This window comes from Pseudophryne corroboree, chromosome 4, assembly GCF_028390025.1.
Source record: "Pseudophryne corroboree isolate aPseCor3 chromosome 4, aPseCor3.hap2, whole genome shotgun sequence".
Lineage (NCBI taxonomy): Eukaryota > Metazoa > Chordata > Amphibia > Anura > Myobatrachidae > Pseudophryne > Pseudophryne corroboree.
In genome coordinates this window covers 850,217,521-850,236,255 of record NC_086447.1, presented here as the reverse complement: position 1 = coordinate 850,236,255, position 18,735 = coordinate 850,217,521, and the positions used below count along the sequence as shown (strand labels likewise).

General features: G+C 48.0%; 1 protein-coding gene across 1 annotated transcript in view; it reads right to left on the bottom strand.

The window, feature by feature from the left end:
- ASB3 (ankyrin repeat and SOCS box containing 3) overlaps positions 1-18,735 on the bottom strand; it is a 404,212-nt gene that overhangs the window by 367,083 nt on the left and 18,394 nt on the right. The window contains exon 2 of the mRNA XM_063918655.1: positions 4,080-4,281. Within this exon, the coding sequence (XP_063774725.1) occupies positions 4,080-4,275 (196 nt within the window). The 5' untranslated portion in view covers positions 4,276-4,281. The remainder of the gene's footprint in view (positions 1-4,079; positions 4,282-18,735) is intronic.

Genomic DNA, 18,735 nt, shown 5'->3' with positions numbered 1-18,735 from the left:
ATGTAACACCCAGGGATCCAGGTCAGATTGACTCCAATCCTGACTGAGCAGTATTGTAGACGTGCCCCACCCAAGCTACCTCCCACGAGGGATCCCCAGCGTCATGCTGTAGACTTGGCAGAAGCAGGGGTAGACTTCTGTTCTTGGAATCTGAAGCCGTTGTAGACATCTTTTCGTCTCTTCCCCCTCCTACGAATAAGGGGAAACGTCTCTCTGTACTTACTGGGCCGAAAAAAGGACTGCATGTGAGGGTGATCTTATTTGCCGGTGCAGGTGCAGAGGGCAAAAATGTCAACTTACCGTCGGTAGCCGCCGAGACTAATGCATCCAGTCCATCGCCAAATAAGGCATACCCTTATATGGTAGAGCCTCCATATTTCTCTTTGGAATCTGCATCCGCGTTCCACTGGCGAATCCCCAACGCCCGCCGAGCTGATACTGCTATAGTAGCGGCTTGTGAACTCAAGAGTCCAATATCTTTCATTGCTTCTAGCATATAGGCAGCATCGTCTTTGATATTCCCTAACTTAAAGAGCATCTCATCTTTATCAATCGTGTCAAATTCTGAGGACACACATTCTGACCATTTTTCAATAGCGCGACTGACGCACGCGCAGGCAATAGTGGGTCTGAGCAGTGTACCATTGGTAACATAAATGGATTTTAATGTAGTTTCCATCTTATGGTCTGCCGGCTCTTTTAGTGAAGTCGTGCCAGGTGCAGGGAGAATTACCTTCTTTGTCAACCTGGACCGTGCACTGTCTAACACAGGGGGTGACTGCCGGGAAAGAATATATCACGCACGTGGGAGGGAGTTGATCTATTTCCCTGGAGTCCCCATCATCGACACAGGACTCAGAGTCCGTGTCGGTAGCAGTAGCCATAACATTTAAATGGACTTCATGTGATCCAGAGAGGGCCGCCTGCAGATGGAAGAACAGAATGCTGACCAACATATCTTCTACATATTCAGCATGCAGCATTAGATACAGCTTTATCTAATCTCTTATTGATATGATGCATACCACCACGTATTTCATGCACCCATGCAGGCTCTTGGTGTGCCATAAGTGTCACCACCTTACAACTCTGTGTCCCCAAACGGTTTCCTCCGTGGAGGAACTCCGTGCCTCAGATATGTCACCCACATGTATCACACACACCTACAGACACACTGGGACTGATAGGGGACAGACCTCTGTCAGAGGGACACAAAAAGGATTAGCCAGCTCACACCCCAGTGTAAACACACAAATCTGCGAAATATAACATAAACAGACCTGCAGCGCTTTATAATGTAACATATACCTCGCCCCCCCCCCCCCCCCCTTTATATGCAACCTGATACAAATCAGTAGTGAAGGGAGGACCAGCGTTTCTCTTGAGGAGAAAATGGTGCTGAGAAGTGTGCTGGCTTAGTGAGGAAGAAGCTCCGCCCCCATAATGGCGCGCTTCTCCCGCTCTTAATTAAATAATTAATTTCACTGGCGGGGGATGGACAGAGTGTGTTTATGCCCCTTTTGCCAAAAACGAGTGTATTAACTGCCCAGGGCGCCCCCTGCGCCCTGCACCTTGCCTATGTATAGCAGTGTATTGTGTGGCTGTGAGGAGGAAGCTCCGGCCCCTCAATGGCGCGCTTCATCCCGCTATTTTCCAACTAATATTTATACTGGCGGGGGTTAGGACAGTGCCTTGACACTTATGTCCCCTCTTGCAAGTGCCTTTTTGAGGATTTATATGCTGCCCAGGGTCCCCCCCCCCACCGCCCTGCACCCTACAGTGCCGCTGTGTGCGGGAGCATGGCGCGCAGCGCGATCGCTGTGCGGTACCTCAGAAGCTGTCACTGAAGTCTTCTTTTCTTCTTCTACTCACCTGTCTTCTGACTTCTGGCTCTGCAAGGGGGGTCATGGCGGGCTCTGGGAATGAACCCCTAGGTGTACCTAGTGTTCCAAACCCTCAGAAGCTAATGGTGTCCTGTAGCCAAAGAAGCAGAGCCTTTAAACTCACTAGAAGTAGGTCTGACTTCTCTCCCCTAAGTCCCACGAAGCATGGAGACCGTTGCCAGCAGCCTCCCTGAACATAAAAAACCTAACATAAAGTCTTTTCAGAGAAACTCAGTAGAGCTCCTCAGTGTGCATCCAGTCTGCCTGGGCACAGATCTAAACTGGAGTCTGGAGGAGGGGCATAGAGGGAGGAGCCAGGTCACATCATTTGAAAGTCTTAAAGTGCCCATGTCTCCTGCGGATCCCGTCTATACCCCATGGTTCTTGAAGTGTCCCCAGCATCCTCTAGGACGTATGAGAAACCATGTGCACTGCAGGGGGGGCAGATATAACATGTGCAGAGAGAGTTAGATTTGGGTTTTCCATTTTTTTTTTACTTTTTCATACTTTACCATCCACGTGGATTACGATTGGGAATAGTAACCTGTGGCAAGCGCAGCAGAGCGAGGCACCTTGCCCGAAGCAGTACAATAATGGGGCTTGTTTGTGGCAGAAAAGTGACAGAACACCCCCCAAAAAAAGTGTCTACCTTTATCAATTAACCATTTCCATGTCGACCTTTTTCTACTGTCTATATATTCCATGTTGACCTTTTGACCCTGTCGACCTAATGCAGGTCGACCATTAGAGGTCGACCTGTTGACTGTAGACCTTTTTAGTGTAGATCTAATAATCCACACCCATATATTACAGATGTGTCCTCTTACATCTTTGCTCCGTGAGCCAAAAGTCGTGTTACAAGGCGCGCGAGTGCCTTGTGACTCGGTAGCATTGAGCGCCTATTTTTTGGGGCGATTTTCAGCGACATAGTAATGCTATATGTTGTATGAGCTTCTGCTGATTAAAATGATATGCGGCATGCCTATAGTCTGTGTGGGACGACGCATTTTCGCAGGAATCAAACACATAAAAAGATGCTCGGCGCTACCGAGTCACTTGAAGCGCCGTTTAGCGTCACTGCAGCAAGGATGTAAGAAGACACATCTGTATATGGTCTTGCTTACATCTGACACTTTTTTAATGTAAATATGAATCTTGCGTTCCCAATAATAGTACATTGTTACCCTGGAACCTCCCATTTGCTGTACTAATACTCCTTTCACATTGCAAATGGCGGGTCCCACCTGGTAATTGGAAAGGCGTCCTTACCGGGTGGGACCCGGCATTTGACCCTAACAACTGGCTCCCTGACCCGGCAATATGCCGAGCCGCGATGCCGTAGCGGCGGGGACGGAGCTGGCATCAGGGGCAGAGGCGGCGCTATGTAGTGAATGGGTCCCGGGTCGAATCGATCTGGCAACCAGTTCACACTGCCCCTGACCCGGTATTCAACCCAGGAATAACACTGCTTTATTCCCGGGTTGAATAACTGGGTCAGGCAACCCGAGATTTTGACCATGGCTCTTTTAGACCGCACAGCGACCAGTGTCGACCCGCCAATATACCGGGTCGATAGAGGTAAATTTGTGCGGTGTGAAAGGGGTATTAGCAGAGTTCAAAGACATCTGCCGCCACCTTTGTGTCTGATCCCCTCTGCTATGTACTGTAGGTCATCAGGCCTGGTCACACCTTGCTAAATGCAGAATACATGGGGGAGAAACATAAGGGCAGATGTATTAACCTGGAGAAGGCATAAGGAAGTGATAAACCAGTGATATGTGCAAGGTGATAAAGGCACCAGCCAATCAGCTCCAATATGTAAATTAACAGTTAGAAGCTGATTGGCTGGTGCCTTTATCACCTTGCACATATCACTGGTTTATCACTTCCTTATGCCTTCTCCGGGTTAATACATCTGCCCCAATAAGTCATATGAAGCCCTGCCACTGTGCCATTGGGGGGAATTAACAAAAGAGATCCTTATAAAAGTCCCTTGATACCTTTATCACAAACAAACAACAAACTATTGAAAAATATATTTGATGCTTCACAGCAACAATGCAATCTCAATATAAGAATAGGTCTATTCAAGAAAATAACGTTTAATTAAAAAGCACTCACAAAGGGAACAATATAAAAACTCTTGGAAGTGTATGTAACAAACCCATATCAATAGGCCGTTAATAATTTCTATACCTGAAGTAATTAAGAGCTGTAAACATTGAGCCGAGTTGGAAAACGCTGCTTCATGAATTGGCATCCATCCTCTGTTATCAGCCACATCCACACTGCATCCTTTTTTAATTAGTTTCCTCAAGGATTTTATATCACCAGTCCGAGATGCATGTCCGACAGAGGAGCATCTATCAGTATACGCCTCGGAGAAATCCATTTCCACCTGTACACAAGACACAAATTCAATACCCAAAAATGTAAAAGCAGAAGAGTCAGTTAACTATTATTATAGCTCTGAACAATAACCTGTAATAGGTAGAAAAAGGAGGATAGTGTTCCCTGCCTAATTTTAAAATGGCAAAATGAGCCGTGCCCTTATGGTGGCGCCCTTCTAAAGCAGCCTGCCCTCTCCTGTCCCCATCCACAGGCCGCAGCGTTCCACGGATGGGAAAAGTTGCAGTGTAGCGGTCACTGCCGGTGAATAGATGCGAGGGGAGAGCTTGGGGACAAACCAGCATGTCCAGAAGTGCTGGGCACACCCCTGAGAGTGCCATGAGAGCCCCCAGTGGCCACACCCCCTTTCTGGGAGTGCACGCAGCAAAGAAGTTCCCCTCTTGTCGGTCGGTGCACTGCCTGCAGTTAGCCTTAGCGTGAACACTAAAGAAGATGGGGAATTTGGGGAAACTGTTGTCAGTTTCTCTTTGCTTGATGAACTAGGAAGCTTATTTGTATGGAGGTACGGTGCTCTGTCCATAGTCATGTGAGAAATACATGACCAAACCAGTGAGGGGAATTTACAGTGCAGGGTGTGCGTCACGTGTATACAGTGGAAACCGCCATCTTGTGCACGGACATTATAAACAATAAAAAGAATGATGATAGGATTTTGCGCTATTTCCAGAAAGATGTCTTTTTCCCCAAAATAAATATCCACACTTCCAAACCACTTATAGGTACAAGTAGGATATTACATTTATTGGGATAAGTGAATAAAGTGCATTTTACAAAGCAGATTTAAAGTGTCACAGTGCACTAACTACTTGTAAACATTACACTTAAGACAATACATGAATTACATAAAACAATAAAGAGCATTAAAAAGTGCATGAAAGAATAACTCCTTTTTTCCTACCCTCTAGGGCTGGTGGCGTGTGCCTAATAGTGGTGAATGGAATCCATATGTTAGGCCATTTAGCAACACACCACCCAGCTTTGCCCAAGATGTTTTGGAGAGAGTCTCTAGGAGTATCAATAGTTCAGCATCACGGCACAACGCGTTTCGGACCAAGATTAATCTTTTTCACCACTATTAGGCACAGACCACCAGCCCTAGAGGGTATGAAAAAACGAGTTTTATGGTAAGAACTTACCTTTGTTAAAACTCTTTCTGCGAGGTACACTGGGCTCCACAAGGAAAGACATAGGGGTGTAGAGTAGGATCTTGATCCGAGGCACCAACAGGCTCAAAAGCTTTGACTCTTCCCAGAATGCATAGCGCCGCCTCCTCTATAACCCCGCCTCCCTGCACAGGAGCTCAGTTTTTAGTTAACCAGTCCAATGCAGTAGCAGGAAAAGAGACGACAACGGTTAGTAGCCACATACACCACACTCTCACGACAGGAGAAGTGTCAGCGGCTATTGCCATACCAACCCAAAGAAGCTAAGTGTGTCAGGGTGGACGCCTTGTGGAGCCCAGTGTACCTCGCAGAAAAAGTTTTAACAAAGGTAAGTTCTTACCATAAAACTCGTTTGCTGCTGCGGGGTACACTGGGCTCCACAAGGAAAGACATAGGGGATGTCCTAAAGCAGTACCTTATGGGAGGGGACGCACTGTAGCGGGCACAAGAACCCGGCGTCCAAAGGAAGCATCCTGGGAAGCAGCAGTATCGAAGGCATAGAACCTTATGAACGTGTTCACAGAGGACCACGTAGCCGCATTGCACAATTCTTCAAGGGTCGCACCACGGCGGGCCGCCCAAGAAGGTCCAACAGACCGAGTAGAATGGGCCGTAATGTGAGCAGGAGCTGATAGACCAGCCCTCACATAAGCATGTGCAATCACCATTCTAATCCATCTGGCCAAAGTTTGCTTGTGAGCAGGCCAGCCCCGTTTGTGAAATCCAAACAGCACAAACAGAGAATCAGATTTCCTAATAGAAGCAGTTCTCTTCACATAGATACGGAGAGCCCGTACCACATCCAAAGACCGCTCTTTGGGAGACAGATCAGGAGAAACAAGTGCCGGAACCACAATCTCCTGGTTAAGGTGGAACGAAGAAACCACCTTAGGTAAATATCCGGGACGAGTCCTAAGAACCGCCCGGTAACGGTGAAATATCAGATATGGGGAACTACAAGACAAGGCACCCAAATCCGACACTCTTCTAGCTGAAGCAATAGCCAGCAGAAACACCAACTTAAGGGAAAGTCACTTAAGATCAGCTGAACCAAGAGGTTCAAACGGAGACTCTTGTAACACCTCCAAAACTACCAACAAGTCCCAAGGAGCCACAGGCAGGACATAGGGAGGTTGGATACGCAACACACCCTGAGTAAAGGTATGCACATCCGGTAAAGTCGCAATCTTCCTCTGAAACCACACCGACAAGGCAGATACTTGAACCTTGAGGGAGGCCAGACGCAGGCCTAAGTCCAGGCCCTGCTGAAGAAAGGCCAACAACTTGGCTATACTAAACTTGGAAGTGTCATAATTATTAGATGCGCACCAAACAAAGTAAGAATGCCAGACCATATAGTAAATCCGAGCAGAAGCCGGTTTCCGGGCCCGCAACATAGTTTGAATGACCGCCTCAGAAAACCCTTAAGCCCTTAAGACGGAAGCTTCAAGAGCCACGCCGTCAAAGACAGCCGGGCTAGGTCCTGGTAGACACAGGGGCCCTGAACGAGGTCTGGGCGTTGTGGAAGTAGAATTGGAGGCTCTGACGATAGGCCCTGCAGGTCTGAGAACCAGTGCCTTCTGGGCCACGCTGGAGCTATGAGAAGCAGAATTCCTCTTTCTTGCTTGAACTTCCGAATTACCCTGGGCAGGAGTGACACCGGAGGGAACACGTACGGCAGCCGAAACCTCCACGGCACCGCCAGTGCATCCACGAATGCTGCTTGGGGATCCCTTGTCCTTGCTCCGAAGACCGGAACCTTGTGATTGTGTCGAGACGCCATCAGATCCACGTCTGGAAGGCCCCACTTTTCCACTAGGAGTTGAAACACTTCTGGATGGAGGCCCCACTCTCCGGCGTGTACGTCCTGACGACTGAGAAAGTCCGCTTCCCAATTCAGGACTCCCGGAATGAATATTGCCGATATGGCCGGTAGATGGCGTTCCGCCCAATGTAGAATCCATGAGACTTCCTTCATTGCCAAACGGCTTCGAGTGCCGCCTTGATGGTTTATGTAAGCCACTGTGGTGGCGTTGTCCGACTGTACTTGAACAGGACGGTTCTGAATTAAATGCTGTGCCAGAGTCAACGCATTGAAGACCGCCCGCAATTCCAGAATGTTGATCGAGAGGAGATTCCTCCTTGGTCCACCGACCCTGAAGGGAGTGTTGCTCCAGCACCGCTCCCCAACCTCTGAGACTGGCATCTGTCGTCAACAGGACCCAGTCGGATATCCAGAAGGGACGGCCCCTGCACAATCGTTGGTCCTGGAGCCACCAGTGCAGCGACAGACGGACTTCCGGAGTCAATGAGATCATGTGAGACCTGATCCGGTGAGGTAGGCCAACCCACTTGGCTAGAATCAGCCTCTGGAGGGGGCGAGAATGAATTGAGCATACTCCACCATGTCGAATGCTGATACCATGAGGCCCAGCACCTGCATTGCCCAATGTATCGACACTTGCGGACAAGAAAGGAAGCAACGAATCCTGTCCTGAAGCTTCAGGATTGTCTCCTGAGACAAGAACAACCGCTGGTTGTGAGTGTCCAATAGCGCTCCCAGGTGCACCATGCTCTGAGTAGGGACCCGGGAGGATTTCTTCCAGTTGATGAGCCACCCGTGGGCTTGTAGAAGCCGGACAGTCATATCCAGATGACGTAGGAGAAGTTCTGGGGAATTTGCCAGGATTAACAAGTTGTCCAGATGCGGCAGTATCCTGACCCCTTGATGGCGGAGTACCACCGTCATTACCGCCATAACTTTGGTGAAGACTCATGGAGCCGTAGTTAAACCAAAAGGTAACGCCCGAAACTGGTTATGGAGGTTGCCAATCGCAAACCTCAGGTATTGCTGATGTGACACTGCTATAGGAATATGCAGGTAAGCATCCTGTATGTCCAGGGAGACCATGTAGTCCCCAGGTTCCAAGGCCAGAACTATAGAGCGAAGGGTTTCAGTCAGGCTGCGCACTGAAGATACAATGTAGCGCATAGGCGCTCCATTGTATCCAATGGTGGGAACTTTGCGGTCAGCGGTTGAGGTTACTCGCGGTCAACCGCTGACCGCAAAGTTCCCACCATTGGATACAATGGACCGCCTATGCGCTCCATTGTATCTTCAGTGCGCAGCCTGACTGACAGCTCAGGAGCGCACAGCCAATCAGGAGAGTGCCACGACGTGGCGCTCCCTGATTGGCTGAAAGGACCCTCTTTGACAAGAGTCACGGGGGGTCCCGCCAGTCGGGAAAAGGGGTCCCATGTGTAAACATGGGACCCCTTTCAGTGTGTGATTCGGGTTTTCCAGTTTGTTTTTTTGCCAAGTACGTGGATTACAAAGAGGACAGAAGCTACACTGGATTGTGTGAGTATAATTTTATTCACAGGTACCCCGTGGATTCTACATGGAGAAGTGGACCGAGCCTTGTGTGAACATAGGTAAGTATGTGTGTATGTAGGTGTGCATGTATGTAATAAAGTTAAACTGTCACGGTGTGTATGTGTTCTGTTTTCTGTTGGGTATTTATTTTTGTAGTAGTACTACAGGTACCAGCGGGCCCGTTTTTCCACCGCATGCTGGTACTTGTGGTTCTCCAAGTACCAGCTTGCGGGGGAGGCTTGCTGGGACTTGTAGTACTGCTAAAAAATGATTCTTATTTTTACACTTGGCTATCAGCCCCCCATCCGCCGCCCTTGGATGGGGGGGGGGGACAGCCTCGGGCTTCACCCCTGGCCCTTGGGTGGCTGGAGGGGGGGGACCCCTTGATTTAAGGGGTCCCCACTCCTCCAGGGTACCCCGGCCAGGGGTGACTAGTTAGTGATTTAATGCCAGGGCCGCAGGGACCTATATAAAAGTGTCCCCCGGCTGTGGCATTATCTCTCTGACTAGTGGAGCCCGGTGCTGGTGTCAAAAATACGGGGGACCCCTACGCTTTTTGTCCCCCGTATTTTTGGCACCAGGACCAGACGCAGAGCCCGTTGCTGGTTGTTAAAATATCGGGGATCCCCAGTCAATTTTTCCCCCATATTTTTACAACCAGGACCGGATCAAAGAGCCCAAGGCTGGTTATGCTTAGGAGGGGGGACCCCACGCAATTTTTTTTTCTGTTTTTTTACTCTTTAAACACTGTTTTTAAGGTACACAATGAAGCCCTGCACGGATCTCACAGATCTGGCCGGGATTCACTGTGTTAAGTTCGGCAGTGTTTTACTAATCACTCACGTAAAACACTGGCCGAAATTACGAATGACATCGACATCGGGAAAAAACGAAAATGCAGAATACGACAGCATAGTAAATGAGGCGTACAAAATTCAAAAAGTTGCAAATTCACACATTCGATGTCATTCGTGTTTGAACTTTAACCTCATTCAGACAAATACGATTTTTAGTAAATATACCCCAGAGAGTCTGATAAGTAGAGGGAGAAAGTTCCAGTGTATGGGAGCTGCACGGGCAAAGACTTGAAGGTGGAAGAGGGAGACAGTAATCAGATGGCAGGAGAGGCGGCATTCATTTGCTGAGCGAAGTGGTCGGCCAGGAGTGTGATGGGAGTAAAGGTCAAAGATGTAAATAGGAGAGGATTGGATAAGGGCTTTGTAAGTGTGAGAAGCTTGATTTGGAATCTGAAGGGGAAGGGGAGCCAATGTAGGGCTTGTAGGGGAGGGGAGGCAGCTATAGTACTTTTGGAGAGGAAGATGAGCCGGTCAGCAGCATGGAGGACAGATACAATATATAAGAGTAAAACTGAGGTGCTTAGCATCATTTTGGCTAAAAATATTGGCCCACCAACCGTGACCAGGTGACCTTATCTGGTAGGTCCCTAACATTAGGGATTAACCTTAAAAATGTTAGGGACCCACCAGATGAGGTCACCTAGTCACGGTTGGTGGGCCCACATTTTTGGCCAAAATTATGTTAAGCACCTCAATTTTACGTTTTACTGTTATACTGCAGTTTATTATAATTATTTAAATTAGTAGTGTTTATTATTTATAGTGTGCACCTGTATTTTCTCTTTTTCCACTCTGAAGATGACCAGTGAGTGGATGAGGGTCTTAGTTGCCTTTAGTGTGAGAAAGGCTCTGATGCCGGAGATATTTTGGAGATGGAAATTACAGGACTGTGAAAAGTACTTAATGTGAGGATTGGGGGAGAGGGAGAGAGGAGTCAAGGATATCTCCTAGACAGCGCATTAGAGGGCTAGAAGAAATATTGGTGCTGACAATAGATAATGAGATTGAGGGAGGTGAAGTTATTCGGGAGGGTAGGAAGATAATCAGCTCAGTCTTAGACATGTTAAGTTTACAAAAGGGCTAGGACATCCAGTAGTAAATAGCTGAAGACATGACTGAGGAGAGAGTGGGAATGGTCAAAGGAGTAAAGGGAGATCTGTGTGTCATCAGCATAGAGATATTGAAGGCCAAATGAGCTGATGAGCTCACCTAAAGCGGATGTATAATTGAAGAATCAAATACATCTAAGAATAGAATCTTGGAGAAAACCTACTGGCAGTGGAAGTTGGGTAGAAGTGTAATCATGAGAGGAGACAGGGATGGAAGAGTCAGAGAGGTAGGAGGACAGCTAGGAGGAGGCGGTATCATGGAGACCAATTGCAGGAGGAAAGGGTGGTTCACAGTCTCAAAAGCAGCAGAGAGGTCAAGGAGAATGAGCAGAGAGTAGTAGGCCATGGATTTGGCAGCAAGATGGTCATTGCTGATTTTAGTTAGGGCAGTTTTCTGTGAAGAGGACAAAAGCCAGAATAAAGTTGGTCAAGCAAGCGGGTCAAGGCGGTGAGGTAGTTGCAGACAATTAGGTCAAGGAGTTTTGAGGCAAAGGGAGGAGGAAGGGGCGATATTTAGGGAGAGTGTCAGGCTCAAGGTTGGGATGGGGAAGGCAAGGGCAATCCCTGATGAGAGGGAGAGATTGAAGAGATGGGCAAGATGGGAACAGGCAATGGGAGAGAGGAAGCGGAGGGGATAGAATCAAGGGGGAGGTGGTAGGGGATGAAGGCCAAATTAGGACCATGATTTCAGATAGTGGTGAGAAGGAAGTCACAGTTGGTAAAATGGATGGTGAAGCTGGGAAGAGACAGGCTGGGAAAGAAGAGGATGGAATGATGAGGGTCCTGTGGGATGTGATGCCCTGATGGAAGGATCCAATTTTACATGTGAAGTGGGTGACAAAGCCAGGGCCAGAGAGTGAGAATGGGGGCGGGGGGGAGTTGAAGAAAGTGGCAAGGTGGTGGAGGACTGGGAGAAGGTAAGGATTTTGATATGGGCAATTGGTAAAGCCAAAGATATCACAATGGTGAGAATAGACAAGATCAAGTGAGTGTCCACTGACATGAAAGGGGAGGAAGTCCTTTGAGAGAGACCAAATGTTGATGTGAGTGTAAGGAATTTAGAGGCAGAGAGGTCAGTGACATCGATAGGGATACTGTAGTCATCTAAGATGAGGAGGAAAGGTCTGAAAAAAGAATTTGTGGAGCCCTGAAGAGGTAAATACGTTTGGAGATATGGCCAGGCAGAAGGGGGGGGGGGGAGGGGGGGAGCAATAAAGGACAGTTACTTGTAGGTGAACAGGTTGGAATAGACAGCCTTACCAGTAGATCGTTTCCCTTTATTATCCCCATGATTTCCCTTCTTTGGGTTCACTGATGTTACACTGGGCGGTCAGAGCAGGACAGACTACATTCTGCAATCAGCCTCCGCTCCGTTCCCACCATTTGACCACAAGGTCCGGCCAGTACAAGGACTTCCCTTCATTAATCAGGCAAATATAAATGTAAACCCTGCTCGGGAAATAGGTGTAACTGTCTACACTACATCACTGAAATTCAACCACAGTGAGTGAAAGGGATGTGAAGGAGGACCGATATGTTATATCAGTATTCTGTACAACTGAACGATATATCGCACGACCACGCAATATATCATTCACAGATGCATTTAAAATGCATGCCGTCGCTGCCATTTGGAGTGCAGCATGCCTTGATCAAAAACACTGATTGGCGGGCATCGACGATCGGAAAGCCGTCGGGGAATCCGGTAAATTCTGCATGTTAAAAATCCTGTTGGGGGATCTAAGAAGTGCAGGAAACCGTTTCTAATGTATGGACCTCTTTACCTCATGCACAAGCTTTATGTACTGCCTAGACACGCCGTAATGAACGGTTTGCAAGCCATGTTTCCTACAACTGCTCTGTCACAATGGTACCTTTATTTCTTTATTTTATGCAACATCACCTTCAACCTATGCTAGCTACTTACCTGTTCTCCCAACATTTGCTCATTTTCTGTCATGCTGAGGTGTGAAATGTAGGTGTGTGTGCCGCAGCAACACTAGAATTGCTCCAACAGGCGACATTTAGTGGCCGCCAGCGCACCATAGACGTGAGGAGCAGCATTAGTCTTTTATTATATAAGATATATGTTCCCAGCAGAACCTATTACTTTTTAACAGAGTTATAGTTTAATCTGAGTTTAAGACTGAAGGATGGAGCTGACATTCATGGTTCAATTGATCATCAAGGTTACCAGTGATGGGTGACAAGTGGGCCATCAAGCCCTTCCCTGCGGCCCACAGCGTAATGCCATAAAGCAGACAATCAGACAAAATGAGCACATGGGTTTTGCATAATTCGTTACCATGCTGTGCACAATGCGTGGTCACACAAGACAAATACTCTTTAATAATCTGCCCTACGCTGTCTCCATCCTTCCTCGCAGGCTGCAAACTGAAGGTAATTTTCAGACTACAGTACGATTAAAAAATATATACACATATGGCACTGCCATCTGCTGTGGAAATACACATCCTAGCATGAACTGCCACAGTTTCAGCATGCCCTAATAGCAAAACTGGTAAGGCTTTCTGGTCTGTGTAGCATACACCCCTGCTACTAGGTTTACTTGACGTAGTGCAGGGGGTTATTCAGAGATGAACGCAGATCGCTGCATACACAGCCAGATCTGCGTTCATCTCTGCACAAGCTGAGGGCCACCCAGCACAGGGCAAGGCCGCCCACTATGTGTGAGACCGCCTCCCGATGTGTCCGCAATCTAATTGCAAACGCACCGGATCTAAGGTTGACCCCTAGCAGCGCAGCCAGGCGGTCAGCGACCATTTACTTTCTGGAGCAGATGCGTGTAACGTCACACAGTCGCCCTGTTTTCCTGGCACAAACCCTGCAACGTTTAAACTCCGCCCCTGTAATGGCCTCGTCTGTCAATCACATTGCGGTCGCATCCATCAGGGATGTGAGTGCAATGTGTATGGGCGCAAAGCCGCTGCACATGCGCAGTTTGCCGCCACTGGCAAACTGCACTGCGGCCAACTATTGCGGCCGGGTCTGAATGACCCTCAAAATGCATACTGGGAAACTCATGAATTTCTCAATGTTCTCCACATAGGATGGTCATTTAGGGCCGGATATAATAAAGTCTGAGTTGGCCGGAGGTCCCGGGTCCTCAGCAAAACTCTGATTTTTTTTTTTTTTTTAAGCGGCAATCACTTATAAGGCATGGCTTTGCCCAATACATGATTGCCGCTTTAAAAAATGTGCTAGTTCTGCAAGGAACCGCACCTCCGGACAACTTGGACTTCATTACATCCAGCCCTCAGTGCTCACTCTAGATGGAGAGTTCTGATCAGTGAGGAGGGCCTATTTAACCCTCCAGTAGTAACGCCAAATTTTGTGACACGACCGCTGATGCTGGGTCTGTGAGACTCATTCCGATTTTTTGCGTTGTTTTAGGAATTCTATAGATATTGTTCAGTAATGACATCAGGAATGGAAATAGAAACCCCTTGTAAATATCCAACTATTGTTTTATTAATTCACCCAGAAAATATTATTATTTATTACATTTCCTGTCCGGTATTTTTTAAGCATTTCCCACACATAATTTTTGCATGCTCCATACAAAGAAAATTATTATTTTTCACAGTAATATTGTTTTTCTATCCTTGTTGATGCATGTTCTGCATCCCTCTCCTTTTCCTGGCGTTGGGAATTTCTCCATACAGCAGTTGACTACAGGCACTCAAAAGCGTTACTTCAGTACAGACGCTGGGTCTCTCAGGCCCGGCTGACAAAGGAAAGGCTACAATCGCGACTAGTAAATCGTTATGCTTTATCAGTCAATGGACAGTAAACAACACGATACGAAGGTACTGAAAAGTTTATTGCTCCTTCTCCGAAATTCGACCTGATAGAACAACAATCAGAATGACTGGGTCTCATAGACCCAACGTCAGCAGTGAAGGGTTAAATGCCCAACCTCACTGATCAGAACACTAGTCAACAGAAACCAATGGTTGGCAACCATGGCTAATCCCATTTGTTGTAACTGGTTGGCACCATTGCATGCTTTTTTCCCCAACGCCCATCCCATGGTTTAAGACAGGGGTGGGGAACGTCCGGTCCGCGGCGGCCCACCCAGCCCGCTCACAGTACCGCAGCCGCAGGAGAGGAGTGAGGAGGGAGAGACGGCATTTAACGGAGGAGGACGCTGGGTAACCTGGCAACCGCGCAGCGTGCGCTCGTGGGGGTTGGCGGCGGCAGCGCTGCGAGGGGACGCATAGAGCAGGAGGCACAATGGGAGGCTGTCACCCTGCTCATCCCTTCCAGCTCTTCCTCTGAGTCCTGCGCAGGAGAATTGGGGGGAGCGTGGCTGAGACAACGCGGTGAGGAGAAGAATGGTGAACGGAGAGCAGAGGGGGAGAACTATGGGGAGCCGGCCAGTGGGAGGAGAGCGGGAGCACAGAGAAGGGGAGATTCCGCGGCATTAGACACTGCCATGTGTGGCAGTCAACGCTGAAAGAAAAAAGTAAATAAATGAAAGATTTGGTGACTAACCTGCTGTCGGGGGGGGGGGAATCCTGTTGGTGTGCAAGGGGGATCATATTGCTGTGCACAGGGGACATTTTAATGTGCAGGAAGATCATGTTGATGTACACTACAGGGGGCATGATGGTGAGCAGGGGATCATACTATTGTGTTTGGTAGAGTATTGTTGGTGTGTAGGGGGATCTTGGTTTGATGTTAACGTTAGTGTGCAAGAGAAGTATTTTTTGTGCAGGAGGAGTGTGTTGTACAGCCTTGTTCCTCTCATCCTCAGAGGACTGGATGAATGTTGAGTGGGAGGCAGTGCGATCGCGGCTAGGAGGAACAACACTGCAGCACCAAGACTGAGCCAAGCTGCAATGATTGTGTGCTGTAATGTGAATGTGGCTCATACTGTGTGGTGTAATGTGAATTTCGGCTCATACTGTGTGGCGTAATGTGAATTTCGGCTCATACTGTGTGGCGTAATGTGAATTTCGGCTCATACTGTGTGGTGTAATGTGAATTTCGGCTCATACTGTGCGGTGTAATGTGAATTTCGGCTCATACTGTGTGGCGTAATGTGAATGTGGCTCATACTGTGTGGCGCAATGTGAATTTCGGCTCATACTGTGTGGCGTAATGTGAATGTGGCTCATACTATGTGGCGTAATGTGAATTTCGGCTCATACTGTGTGGTGTAATGTGAATTTCGGCTCATACTGTGCGGTGTAATGTGAATTTCGGCTCATACTGTGTGGCGTAATGTGAATGTGGCTCATACTATGTGGCGTAATGTGAATTTCGGCTCATACTGTGTGGTGTAATGTGAATTTCGGCTCATACTGTGCGGTGTAATGTGAATTTCGGCTCATACTGTGCGGTGTAATGTGAATTTCGGCTCATACTGTGTGGCGTAATGTGAATGTGGCTCATACTGTGTGGCGCAATGTGAATTTCGGCTCATACTGTGTGGCGTAATGTGAATGTGGCTCATACTATGTGGCGTAATGTGAATTTCGGCTCATACTGTGTGGTGTAATGTGAATTTCGGCTCATACTGTGCGGTGTAATGTGAATTTCGGCTCATACTGTGTGGCGTAATGTGAATGTGGCTCATACTGTGTGGCGCAATGTGAATTTCGGCTCATACTGTGTGGCGTAATGTGAATGTGGCTCATACTATGTGGCGTAATGTGAATTTCGGCTCATACTGTGTGGTGTAATGTGAATTTCGGCTCATACTGTGCGGTGTAATGTGAATTTCGGCTCATACTGTGTGGCGTAATGTGAATGTGGCTCATACTATGTGGCGTAATGTGAATTTCGGCTCATACTGTGTGGTGTAATGTGAATTTCGGCTCATACTGTGCGGTGTAATGTGAATTTCGGCTCATACTGTGTGGCGTAATGTGAATGTGGCTCATACTGTGTGGCGCAATGTGAATTTCGGCTCATACTGTGTGGCGTAATGTGAATGTGGCTCATACTGTGTGGCGCAATGTGAATTTCGGCTCATACTGTGTGGTGTAATGTGAACTGGAACTATTTTGTGGCCACGTCCCTTCCCCACTAAGCCATGCCCCTAAATTTTTGCTACTGTCCGTGCTTTGGAATATGGGAGGAGGAGCACCAATTCACTTTCTTCCGAAGAGCACCAAAATGTTTAGTTACAGCTCTGGTGCAGAGTGTCCTGTATGCTACACAGCCCATCAGCATTGTCACTCCCTCCAAGCGGCGCTACTAGGGGGCATATCTACAGGGGGGAAAACATACTGGTGGCATACTGTATCTACAGGGAGCAGGCTAATTTTTAAGTTGAAATTTTTGTATGGCCCCCGAAGGATTTTATAAATATCCAAGTAGCCCTTGGTAGAAAAAAGGTTCCCCACCCCTGGTTTAAGACCATCAATGTTATCCTTGTGATGCATACGCGCACACAGGGGGGGTTTCCGAGTACCCGGAAACCCCCCCACCCCCCCCACCCCAGGCGCCGATCCGTCAGAGCTGAAGACAGGTTTACTCTGTTTTTAAGTGAAAAGCGTGGGTGGGAGGGCGGCCTTTGTCTGTGATGCAGCTCCGGCAGCAGCAGCTTCCTGAGACACTAATTAACTGTCCGCTGGGCGCTGGCTGCCTGTACGGGGAACTGCAGCGGCATCGCGCAGCTCCTCTGAGGAAGCAGTTTTTGCAGGGGGCAATCAGGGAGCTGGAAGAGATGCGGTGGGGAAAGGCTCAAACAGTGAGGCAGTGACTGCCTGTCTCCTCTCTACAGCATGCAGGTGTGTGTCATAAATCGACGAGACTCAGTGGGAGGGGGAGGTAGTCTATAATTCATTGTGCTGGCTGGGTGCTAATGAGGGGGAAGGGGGAAGGGTGTGTGTGTGTGTGTGTGTGTGTGTGTGTGTGTGTGTGTGTGTGTGTGTGTGTGTGTGTGTGTGTGTATTTTACACAAAAGTTAGGTATTTTACTCACGGCATAACGAGGAATTTTCATCGTTCTGGTGATCGTACTGTGATTGACAGGAAGTGGGCGTTTCTGGGCGGAAACTGGCCATTTTCTGGGCGTGTGCGAAAAAAATAAGAATTTACTTACCGATAATTCTATTTCTCATAGTCCGTAGTGGATGCTGGGACTCCATCAGGATCATGGGGAATAGCGGGCTCCGCAGGAGACAGGGCACATCTAAATAAAGCTTTTAGGATCACATGGTGCGTACTGGCTCCTCCCCCTATGACCCTCCGTACAACTTGTGATCTGAATCCAGTTAACAGTATGATAACAAAAAACGAAGTAGCCTCTGAAAAGATGGCTCACAACAATAGTAATAACCCGATCTTTGTAACAATAACTATGTACAAGTATTGCAGACAATCCGCACTTGGGATGGGCGCCCAGCATCCACTACGGACTATGAGAAATAGAATTATCGGTAAGTAAATTCTTATTTTCTCTAACGTCCTAGTGGATGCTGGGACTCCGTCAGGACCATGGGGATTATACCAAAGCTCCCAAACGGGCGGGAGAGTGCGGATGACTCTGCAGCACCGAATGAGAGAACTCCAGGTCCTCCTTAGCCAGAGTATCAAATTTGTAAAATTTTACAAACGTGTTCTCCCCTGACCACGCAGCTGCTCGGCAAAGTTGTAATGCCGAGACCCCTCGGGCAGCCGCCCAAGATGAGCCCACTTTCCTTGTGGAATGGGCCTTTACAGATTTAGGCTGTGGCAGGCCTGCCACAGAATGTGCAAGTTGGATTGTGCTACAGATCCAACGTGCAATCGTCTGTTTAGACGCAGGAGCACCCATCTTGTTGGGTGCATACAATATAAACAACGAGTCAGATTTTCTGACTCCAGCTGTCCTTGAAATATATATTTTTAATGCTCTGACAACGTTCAGTAACTTGGAGTCCTCCAAGTCGCTAGTAGCCGCAGGCACCACAATAGGCTGGTT